General features: G+C 33.5%; 1 protein-coding gene across 1 annotated transcript; it reads right to left on the minus strand.

Moving 5' to 3' along the window:
• Window positions 1-7: 7 nt before the first annotated feature.
• Window positions 8-1,075, minus strand: LOC120069368 (acetylajmalan esterase-like; the record flags this gene model as incomplete). The annotated part of the gene is made up of 4 exons (XM_039021114.1): window positions 823-1,075; window positions 501-713; window positions 193-341; window positions 8-79 (listed from the first exon to the last, which is right to left on the minus strand). Coding segments are annotated over exons 1-4 (687 nt in total), but the record flags the coding sequence as incomplete, so codon positions are not given.
• Between the last annotated feature and the right edge of the window lie 11,411 nt (window positions 1,076-12,486).

The following is a 12,486-nucleotide window of genomic DNA, read 5'->3' on the forward strand; positions in this document are numbered from 1 at the left end:
CAGTGAGATAGATGGGGAAACATCCAATTGGAAAGTTTCCAGGAACAACAACTCGAGTAGCACCATAGCTTATTACTCTCTACAAACATCACAAAAAAAAAAATTAAGTAATAAAAAACTTCTCCCATATTCATATGACGAGGAACCCAAAAACAAAAACATGAGAAAAAGAATATCTTAGCAACAAATTACCTCAACAGCAGACTTTATGGATTGGACAACATCGGGCACCATATCTTTTACCTCTTGAATAGTTTTGCCTTGGAAGAGTGCATAGTTATAGTCATTGCCGCCAATCTCACCCACCAAGAATAAAGCATTGTACAATTTCTCGTTGCAATCTACACACAACATGTAGATATTTGTGAAACTATCCAACATTAAACAAAATGTAAAATTAAAGGGAAAAAAACTTAAAAGAAAATATATCTCAAAATATTTATATATTAATCAAAATGTATTTATCCACATTATATTAATCAAAGAGGTTAATTAGTTACCTCTTTGATTGTAACAAATGGAATTGAAATGAGAGAACATCCAATCAAGTTGATGGCTGAGAGAAGAGTTAGTAACTGGAGAAGATATTTTCTTTTGGAAAAGAAGTTCAGAAGACAAAGCCGTAGAACCAGCAACTGCAAAGTTGACTCCATGATTTGTCAAAGCATCTTTGTTCAAATAAGGACTCACCAAAGGAAGCCCTGCATCTAAAGCTACAAATTGAAATCACTGTTACATGTTATTAGTCATGAATTATTGTGGAGCAATACAATGAATTAATAAACAAAAAACATAATATAAAAGGTTAAAAATAATAGGTACCAAAGTAATCGATCATAAGTAGACCGTTGGAGCATCGACCAGTGGGATTGTTAAAGAACGATTCGCCGTAAGGAAGGTGAGAAAAAGGAGTGTTGAGATTTTCTCGAATGAGATTTCCAGTGTCTGAAATAGAATCACCGAGTTGATAGATAGCGTCGAACATACAGACTTTTAGTAGATGAGCATTGAAAGAAGAAGATAGGAAAAGAAAAAGAAAAATAGAGATCCAAAGAGATTTCGTTGAAGCAGCCATTATTTTTCAACTTTGGAAATTTGAGTGAGTGATAATATGGTGAGATGTTCTCTATTTATAGGTTTAGTTTCTTCCAAATGCTTTTGGGAAAACAAAAGGCTTTCAGTTTCAAATTCGGATTTGCTCATCTTTTTACTTTTTAGTGAAGGAATTTTCAAATCCCCGGATTTCCTTTTCTTTTTCCTTTTTACGAATTTAAAATTCTCAATTTTCGGACACTTATATTGTTTCCAATAAAAAAATAATAAATAAATAGTTTATTTCCCATTTTTATGTGTTTCTATGGTTTCTGATTGTCATTAATTCTAATTAATGTTTCTTTTTCATTATTAAATTTTGCAATTGTATAATAGCTTTTCCAACTTCTTTTCAATTGTTTGTTTTTTTTCGTGTGAACTTTTAATTTGACCAATTATTCCAAGTTTTTTTTCCCTAAAATTTAGTGAGAATTATTAGATATTTAAATCTAAAAGATAGAGTCTTATTATGTACAAATCTCAATTTTATTTCATAACTGCTTCTTTTGAATTTTAAATTTGGTCAATAATTGGATACCAAATTAAATGTTTAAAAATTTATTACACTTTTAAACTTTATACTATATTTAAAAATACAAACGCTTATTTTATTATATTCAAGAGAAGGTTTTTTTAGGTCGTTTAACAATGTGTAGTAGAGATTTGATGATTATTTGCTATTCAAGCAAATACATTTTTAATTTTAGTTTGAAAAAAATTGAGGTTATCTCCAATCATGAACTATTCCCTATGCTTTGAAGTCTGATGTTTAATCTCATATTATTGCAAATGTTGCACGGCAAAATACAGTATTCTTGTTTTTAGGATTTTGTTTCCAATCATACTTTTTAGTTATCTTTTATTATTAAATTTAAAGCACTATATTATTTATTTTGATTGATAAAATTTTGTAGACAAATTTCACTTTTTAATTATTTTTATAGATTAAATTTAAATATTATCAAGGTATTCTTTATTTCGATTGATTCAATTTTAAATATTTAATGGTCAAATAAAATGTGTTCACAATCATACACACCCTACAAAATAAGTAGAAGAATAAGAGGAACGATATGTAACACAAAGAGGCCGTTACCAACAACCACATCGCAATCATCGAGCTCAAAGTGTGACTGTGTGTACACACTTTGAATATGAAACAATCTAATCCAACAATTTCATATTTTATTTTTTCTTAATTCTATACTTTTCTTATCAATTTAATAAAGTCTAAATAAAAAATACAATGAATTAAAATTTAAAAAAAAAAAAAAAGACAAAATTGTATCGGTCAAAATAGATAATATTAACTGGTATTTAAATTTTATCTATACAAATAGTTAAAAAGTGAAATTTGTTTACAAAAATTTACCAATCGAAATAAATAATATATTATTTGATACATTATAATATAAAGTTTATTGGAGCGAAAATTAACATTTGAATATATTCAAATATTAATTATATGAATTAGATTAATATAATTTAATTTAATATGAATTTGATTCACATTAAATACTATATATTAATAAGAGAATTATAAATTATAGGTTATATTATATTTGATATAATATAAACTATAGGTTATGTGTTATATTAGATATAATATATAGTATAATATATGTCTTATATAGTAAGGTGGTTACTACATAATTATATATTAAATAAATTAAAATTGGTTTAATTTATTTTTTATTTTTCAATTTGAATTTAAATTAAAGGAAGGGAGTTATTAAAATAACTTCCCTCCCCTTTTTTCTCTCTTTAATTATATGTGAAAGTGGTGGTTGCAATAGATTCATCTTCTTTATGCCAAAAGTACATAGAAGGTTTGGGTCTACAATCGATTGTTCCTCTTCCCCCAAGAATCAACTGAAAAATTATCCTCTTAATTTCTCCATCTGCTCTCAAAATTAATTTCACAAAGCTCATACACTCCTGTGATTCTCAAACCCTAAAGAGATTATAGAGGTCTTTCTTGTGGTGGTTCCCAATGATTTGTTTTGGTATTGCTGTTGTTTGTTGAGATCGTGATTCAAAGACATTTTTTTATCATCTCGAGAGGAATTCAAGGAGAAGATTTGTCTTCAAGAGGTTAGTAAAATCTGAAACCCTAATTCCTCTCTTTACTAATTCTCTAAGCATGCTTAAATATTATCTTAAATATATATTTGATATTTTCTGTATTTTACATTATGTGAAAAACTAAAATTGGGACCCATCTTGCTTCCGCTTCACACTTCATAGTCCTTCAATTGGTGTTAGAGCCAAAGTCGTGTATTTTCAAGAGTGGTCAAACACCCCAGCTTTAGTTTCATCATCAGCGACCTAACTTCTGCTAGATATATCTCCTAAGGATCGTTAACCTACAAGAGTGGTCGAACGCCCTAGCTTCGTTTTCATCATTAACGACTTGACTCCTACTAGACACGTCCCTTAGGGATCGTGTAACCTACAGGAGTGGTCGGACACCCTAGCTTTAGTTTCTTCATCAGTGTCCTAATTCCTACTAGACATATCCCTTAGAGATCATGTAACTTGCAGAAGTGATTGGACGCCCCAGCTTCGTTTTCATCATTAGTGGCCTGACTCCTAGTAGACACTTCCCTTAGTGATTATGTAACCTGCAGAAGTCGTTGAACATCCCATCTTTGTTTTCGTCGTTAGCAACCTAACATCTGCTAGACACATCCCTAAGGGTCGTGTAACCTACTAGAGTGTTTGGACACCCCAGCTTCCTTTTCATCTTCAAGGACCTAACTCCTGCTAGATACATTCCTAACAGCTCATGTACCTATAGAAGTGTAGGATGCCTCAGCTTCAGTTTCAATAATCTGACTCCTACTAAACATATCCCTTAGGGGTTGTGTAACTTGAGGGAGTGATCGCCTTCTTCAACTTTGATGTCAACATTATGACTCTTGCTAGACACATCCTTTAGGGGTCGTGTAGCTTGCGGAAGTGATTACCAACTTCAACAAAGTTTGAACTTGGAGATAGAGTGGAGGGAGATGAACTAGACTTCATCTTCGGAGATGAAGCGGAGCCAGGTCGACCGGACTTGATCTTTTTGGGGTTGATGCCCTACAATCCCGTGTCCTGTAATTTGTAAACAGTTTGTATGAATGCTTGCGATGTATAATATATGATATTTTACTTCACTTCTTGATTTTTCTCAGTTGTTTGTTTTATTTTCTTTACCACAAACCAATAAACGTAAAATCCCTGGTTATCTGTATGTAACTTAAGCATGTATGTGGTGACATACAAGTGAATCATGTCTTAAGTGATAACCAAAATGGTCTGTAGTATATGGATAAAGAAGGGAAACCTTATGCTAGTAACGTTACAAATGCGGCCCGCTTTGTGGAATGGTCATAAATGTTGTGACTTGTCACAGATGGTCTGATCCTGATCATTCGTGTAGGGGACATATGAGCAGAGGCGTCTTATACAAAGAGTTTGTATAACCTAACCATGAAGTGTTAACATCTCGTTATATAACACCGTTCATGATAGAGACTTCACTTCACTAGAATGACCATAAGTAACATGACCTCAATCCTGAATGAGTTAGGAATTTCTGCCATTGAGGGCGGTTCTTTGATTTGCATGGATGCGAGTGGCCAGGTCGCCGACTCAAACCTACCATTTTGGGAATTCATCTAATTTGGGAGCTGGGAACTCAGCTACACAAAATGGAATTCACTCCTTCCCCGAAGTAGGGCAAGTAGATAGATAACTCCGTTAGGGGCTGATTCCAAGGCTTGAACGATGTGGCGCCACACACCTTCTCTTAGCCCGAGAGATGTTCACACATAGTTGGACTATGTTGTATTGTTCATTAAAGGAATTAGTGGTACTTAAAGACTGAGATGTCACTACAGAGGCAAAATGGTAAATTGGCCCAGTTGTACTTATGAGCATCTATGAAGGGTCATCGTACTCATGATTGGTTATATCCGATGGACACAGAAATAGATCCGTTTTAAGAAGAGTTCAGCTATTGGTCTTTAGTGGAATGTCTGGCAGTTAATGGATGGTGGATCTCGTGGCTAAAGAGTTTAGTCAACTATTCACGTACCGTTGGAGCTTCGAGCCATAGATCCATAAGGCCCCCTTGGTAGCTTGGATAAAGTTGAGAATTAGTTTTTGGGTCAGTTTGAAATGTTCAAATTGACTAGAGGGAGTTCGATTATATATGATATAATTGAACTAGTTCATTATATATGATATAATTAACTAAATGTATGAGATACATTATTTTGGAGGAAATTAGATATAAATATGATTTATATCAAGTAGAGGAGAAGTTACTATAGTAGAGATGTGACATCAAATTATATGTTAAGAATATAATATGATTATATTCATTATTTATTTAAATAGGCGGACTTGAATCGTGTGAAAGTGGGAAAATCAAATTCGGTTCTTGTAACTGAAGAATAAAATGAAAATTGTTTTCATTTTTGTGAAGGATGCAAGAAAATCGCTCATGGTGTGAAAACTTCATGATCGCTTAACGTTGAGAGCCTATACAATAGTGCCCATCGTCCTAAACGATCACACACCTGCACACTAAACGATTGCACACAATTTCTAAACAATCGCTTACTTTTTCTAAATGATCACTTAGCGCGTCGAGCAATCCTAAACGATCGCTTACTATTTGCTAGACGATCGCTTAGTAAAACCTATGCGATCGTGTACCTTTTCCTAAATGACAAGCACCCGATTATACGATAGTCACCTACTATCTCCCACTTACTTGTTCGTTCTACACGATCGTCTTTTCCTGCTCCCTCTACCAATTCCATCAAAGTCCACTCTTTGGATTCTCACTCCGAGAATACCAAGGGCTTCGAGTGGTGGTGTCGTCCCCAGTTGCTGTTTGTTCTTGCGTTGTCGTTCGTGTAGTCGATCGTGGTGCTGCTAGGCCACTATTTGCTGGGCGATAAGAAGCGTAGAGGAGTTCGTTTCTGCTGGATTGAGTTCGAGTGAAGATTGTCTTCAACTAGTACGTTTACTCAATCTGTTGTATTTTAATTGTTAAAGCATGCCTATAGTTAGTGTTACAATGCATATTTCTTTGTTAGAATGTATGTGTGGTAATTCGGTCACAATGAATTTGGAAAGATCCGAACCCGCTCATGGATACTCTTGTTTAAAAGTTCCTTCAAATCTAGCATATGAGACAGAGCCAGGTGCACCAAACTTAATCTTGCATATGAGGTAGAGCCAAGCGAGCCAGACATCATCTTTAGAGATGAGGCAAAGCAAGGCGAATCAAACATGATCTTCCGAAATGAGGTGGAACTAGGCACATTCAACTTGATCCTTAGAGATGAGGTGGGATGAGGCAAACCAATCTTGATCTTGAAAATCAGGCCAAGTATAGGCACATTGAACTTAATCTCTAGAGTTGAGGTGAAACCAGGTGAACCAAACTTGATCTCATAGATAAGGCAAAGCCTAGGCAAACCAAACATGATCTTCATAGATGAGGCGAAGTTAGGTGAACTGAATTTAATCTCGCATATGCGATGGATCTTGAAGGAACCTATAAAGGCCTTGAGCGGAAAGGTGGGGATCGGTCCCAATTTTAGTTTTACATAGAACACAAATTACAGAGTTATGCAGAAAAAGGAAATTTATAGCATGCCACAACATAAAAATAAAAAAGTAAACTGGGGTTTCAAGAAACCCTTACCTTTGAAGAACCTTTTTCTTCACACGATTCCTTCTTCAAAACAGTCATGATTAAAATCGATTTCCAAATGGCCACCACCACAAATGTTACCTCTATATTCTTTGAGATGAGAATCACAGAAGTTTAGTGTGCTTTGTGGGTTTTGGAGAAGGAAAGGAAAAGAAGAGATGAAAGATTTGGGAGAAAAAAATTTCAGAGATTTTTCTTTATTTCATCACACATAGAGAGCTCTGTGAAAAAGAAAAAACTCTCATAAGAAAACCATCCTCCCACTCACTACGTGAGAGTTGAAAGAATTAAGGGGAGGGAAGTTATCTACACCTCTTTATTTCAAAATTAAAATAAAAATAAAAATAAAAATAAATCAATTTTAATTATATATATATATATATAACCATATTTTATATCATATATAACCTATGGTTTTATTCAAATTTTTATTTCCTCTCAAATATATAACATATAATCATATTCAAATATTTATTTCATCTCAAATAAACTTTATATTATAATGTATCAAATACATTATAATAATTATATCATATAATTAAGTAAAATTAATTATATCACATATAATTAAGTAAAATTAATTATATCACATATAATTAATTCCCTCAATTAATTTAAACAATTCAAATTTACCCAAAACTGATTCTCATCAGATCCTTGTTGAGCTACAGAGGGGACCTCACAGACCTATAGCTTGAAGCTCCAATTATACTTGAATAATTAATTAAACTTCTTTAATTAAATTATTCAACATCATTAATTGTCAAGCACTCCACTAATGACTGATAGTCGCAGTCTTCGTACTACAGATATATTTCTGTAGCCCTAGTCAATAGTGCGATGACCATTCATAAATTGCTCGTAAGTACAGCTGAGCCATCCTGGTGAAATGCAAGTCTCTATTATTAACGATGTTATATAATAAGACTAGTCATTTTGTGGTTCGGTCTTATACAAATTCAAGATACCTCCACTCACATGTCTCCACATGAATGATCAGGATCAGGTCATTCGTAGCACTTTACAAAACTTGTAACATCTACAAAGCAGGTCGTATCCATAGTATCACCAGGATAAGGTACCCAGTATTATCCATCTAATACAGACCGTTTAGGTTATCATTTAAACATAATCCACCTGTATATCTTTATATACAAGTTTAAATTGTATAAAATAACCTAGGATCTTAGTTTATTAGATTGAGTAAATGCTCATAAAATAACAATTATTTTATTAATAACAATTTGTTTTTCAATGTTTACAAACTACGAGAATACAAGAGAGATTTAGGACATCAATCCTAACAGGTCCAAGTGAACCGAACTTGATCTCAGAAATGAGGCGAAGCAAGGAAAGCCAGAATTGATCTTCGGAGATGAGGCAAAGCCAAACAGACCAAACTTGATCAAGCATATGAGCCGGAGCCAAGCGAACTGAACTTAATCTTGCATATGATGTGGAGCCAAGCGAATCAGACTTATCTTGAAGATGAGGAGAAATCAGGTGGGCCAGACTTGATATCGTAGATGAGGTAAAATCAGGCAGGCCGACTTGATCTCGCATATGAGGTAGAGTTACATCATAATTTTGGAGAGAAGGCGAAACTGCACCAACATTTTCGAAAAGTCACACTAAACTTTTGGAGAAGAAGCAGTGAAGCCTTCAATCTTGAACTTGAAGAAACAAGGTGCGCCATTCTAGGTGAGCGAAGCCACAAAGTTGAAGAAAAAACGTCGAACTTTAGGCAAGCAATGTCTTGAACTTGAAGCAAACAATGCCTATTTGAAACTTCTTTCTTTAAATGAATGTAAAGAAGTTCAAATTTTCGAGGAAAATATTTTTTGTATACATCTAACTCGCATAGGCTTAAGTGAAGCAGCTTGTGCCTTTAATTTACTATGCCATCTACTTACTAAGAATTAACATCTTTAATTTTTTATGCAGCTTCTATTGGGTTTTATGTCCTAAAACTCGTGGTTTGTAAACAATAAACTTATTCTGTTATTAATAAAGATGTTATTGAGGTTTATTCAATAAAGTTGTTATTGAGTATATGAATTGCTCATTTCGTTTTTAGAAAGAATCTAAATCCAATAAACTAAGATCTATGGCTATTACATGAATACTTGGACTTTATGTAGCAGCATAAAAGTGGATCAAGTTCGAGTAGATAGCCAAAATGGTTTATAGTATACAGATAAGGCTGGGTAGCTTATCCTGGGGACACTATCGGATGCAGCCCACTTTGTATTTAGTACAAACGATGTGATCCTGAATCGTTCATGTGGAGACATGTGAGTGGAAGCGTCCTGTGCAAAGAGTTTGCATAAGACCGGACCAAAAGATAAATCACTCTTACTTTATAATGTTATTTACTATTTAAGACTAAATATTTCAAAGCGATGACCTAGGTAACTTGATCTTAATCTTGAGCTAACTATGAACTCATGTTTATTCGTGATTATCCTTAGATTTACATGGGTGAAGGTCGGCTCAACAGCGCTGACTCAATAGGCCTCCCATTTTAGGAGTAAGACCGGGTAGATAGCTGGGGATATAGGGTGCAAGATGGAAATCACTCCTACCCACTTTTAGGGATAGTAGAGAGGTTGTTCCCTTAAGTGCTTGCTCTGGGTCTTGAACAAGGGGTGCAACCCTCTCATCAGTGTGAGAGGGACTCGGTTTGGTGATTGGATCACAAACTAATTGTTCATTAGAGGATCAGTGGGATTTAAGAAGCATGTTGAATATGGAAAGCCTCCTCTTACCTTGTTCATATGAAATTTATTCCTTGTAATTTGGATCTATTTTTATTCTTACCATATGTACAATTTTTTACTGTTATAAGTTTTTCCATAATTGGCTATCATAGTTTTATATATAAGGGATGCTCCCTCTTGTAAACAATATCATAAGAAATATAGAGAAAAGTTCAGAATTACAACTGAGCAAGATGTAATCTCGAGGGTAAAACAGCTTTTGACCAAGCCGTTATGACGAACAACTGTGAAGGGTTGACTTACTGATTATGGTTATATCGAGTGAACAAAAACATATCTAAGTGATGGGAGTGCAACTATTAGGCTTTAGTAGAGTGACCCGATAGTTAACGAATGTTGGTTAAGTGGGTTAAAGAATTTAGCCGATTAATCTCGTATCGTTGGACCCATGATCTGTAGGTCTATGAGGTCCCTCTACTAGCTCATATCAGATCAAACCTTTAATAATGTGACAAACGAGTTTGAAGTGTTTAAATTCGATTCTTGGAGTAAAGTGTTGAATACATTCTATATATTTAAACTAATGTTAATTATGAACTAAACATATAAAGAGAGACTTTGAGATTTTTAAGTAAGATTTAAATATCAAAACTATAAATAGAGATTCATATTGATTGAGATTAGCGTTGGATTTAATAATTAAATATTAAATTAAATTATTTAATTTATTTTTAAATGAATTATTAGAATTAATTTTGAAATTAAATGGAATTGGTAAAACTTGCAACAAAGTCAAAAAATTTTACAGGGTCAAAATTGCAACAAAAGTCAAGATGTTGACATTTGACTTTAAGAAGCCAAAAAGTCAAGTTGTTGACTTTAGACTTTTAGAGTCAAAGATAGATTTTTGACCAAGTTAGTGGAAAAATTCAACATTTTTTAGTGGAAAAATCTTATTTTTGCATTGTTAGGTGTCAATCCCACTTTGAGTTAGTGAAATTTGAGTGTCAAATTCTTATTAACTTAAATTTGCATGATTTGTATGATTTGGCCTATAAATTGAAGAGTTATGTGATGTTTAATGTTCTTTGCAAAGTGGACTTTTATGAGACTTTTTGAGAAAACTCTTAACCTAATTCTCTCTCAATTCCTTACCCTTTTTCTATCCAAATTTGTCACTCACCAGATCTCACCATCCCATTCTAATGCTGGAGAATAGTCAGGAAAAATCTCGTGTTGGTCTACAAACCGTTTGTGAGGAGATTGGAGCGGATTTGGAGAAGAATTAAGACTATAAAAGTTGTGTATTCTCTATCCCTTTGTTTTAATTTAATTGCATGCTTATTCTTTTGAAATTAACATAATTAGAATACTTTAGATCTTTTATTTCTTCTGTTGGCTATGTGTTTGTTCCATCAGCCCCCAGTAGAGATGACCATCTTTAATTTGGAGTTTCGTTCCTTACTGGAGATGAATGACATCAAATTTGTAGTATTACACTTAAGTGGTTGTGACATCTTTTTTTATGGACTAGACTTAAATGTCTTTAAGTTGCCTACGTACCCTTGAAGAAAGGGATTAAGTCATAACATAGTTCAATTAATTTTTTTTTTTTTTGCTTTATTTTACTGGACTGAACTTAAAGTTTCCTTTAAGCTACCTACATACCCTTTATAATGAAAAAGAATCAAGTCATAACGTAGTTCAATAGAGTTTTTGTTTTCTTTTTTTACTGGACTAAACTTAATGTTTCCTTAAAGCTGCCTACATGCCCTTAATAATGAATAGGGATCAAGTCATAACATAGTTGAAATAAGTTCTATTTTAGTCATTCACCTTTTTAGCTCATGTGAGCAAAGAGTGTCATGTAGTTTAGGCTCTTGCGATAAGGAGCTTCTACATTTAAACTTTAAAAGCTCTTATTTCATCATGGCTTCGTTCATTTTCTTAGGAACCTTTTATATTTATGTCAATAGAAAACTTCCTCTTCATGCGTGAAGGGACACGACTGTGAATCTTTTGTCGTTATCTTCGTTATGAAATGGTTTTGCCTTCAAGATTTTCATCTTTCTTTTATGTTGATTGCTTGTCATTTTGAGACGATCAAAAGTAGATTTTGAAGGTCAATCTTTCTTTAATGTAGAGATACTTAGCCTTCTAAAGGCTGAAGTTCGAGTAGAGGTAGATGTTAAACATTGATCTTCTTCTTTTGTCTTAGCCATACCCAATCTTTGGAAAATTGGAGATTGAGTAGTTGAAGGCTTGATATGAACGAACACAGAAGTTCTTTGCTAAGTTTATTTTGAATCGTTACTTCTTCAGTGATTATGTGATTGCTTTTGACAACTTTTGAGCATTCTTTAAATGGTGACTCGTTTTTCTTATGTCTTGACAAAGGAACATAACATAGGATTAAAGGATTTGGAGCTTGAAGGATTTAGAGCTTCCTCATCCTTTAAAATTTTAGTCTTTATAGGGCTAGTGGATGCCTCACTTTTTTAAGAGTCAAAAGTACTTGCCTCATTTCTTGACTCTTTTCTTGCATCTGTTTGTAGCTTTGGCTTGGGTTTATTCTCACATTTAATTATACAGCCTTCTACAGGCATAGCTTATCCGATGTTATCATTCTTCAAGTAAAACTTTGTGTCTACGAAGTGAGATTCAGCTATTGAGAATGGATTGGAGTCTACTTCAACCTTTTCAACACCATCTTGATAAAACTTGAAGCATTAATGTTGTGTCGAAGTTATCACTCCATTTCCATGAATCTATGGATGACTCGGTTGTTGGATTTTATGTCCTAAAACTCGTAGTTTGTAATATCTTATTCTTGTTCAATAAAGCAGTTATTGAAAATCTTTAGTAAATTTAAATTCTATATTCATGAATTCAATAAACTAAGGTACCGAGGCTATTAAGTTTAAGTTTGAACTTTATGTAGTGACATAAATGTGG

Source organism: Benincasa hispida, unplaced genomic scaffold (genome assembly GCF_009727055.1).
Source record: "Benincasa hispida cultivar B227 unplaced genomic scaffold, ASM972705v1 Contig352, whole genome shotgun sequence".
Taxonomy (NCBI): domain Eukaryota; kingdom Viridiplantae; phylum Streptophyta; class Magnoliopsida; order Cucurbitales; family Cucurbitaceae; genus Benincasa; species Benincasa hispida.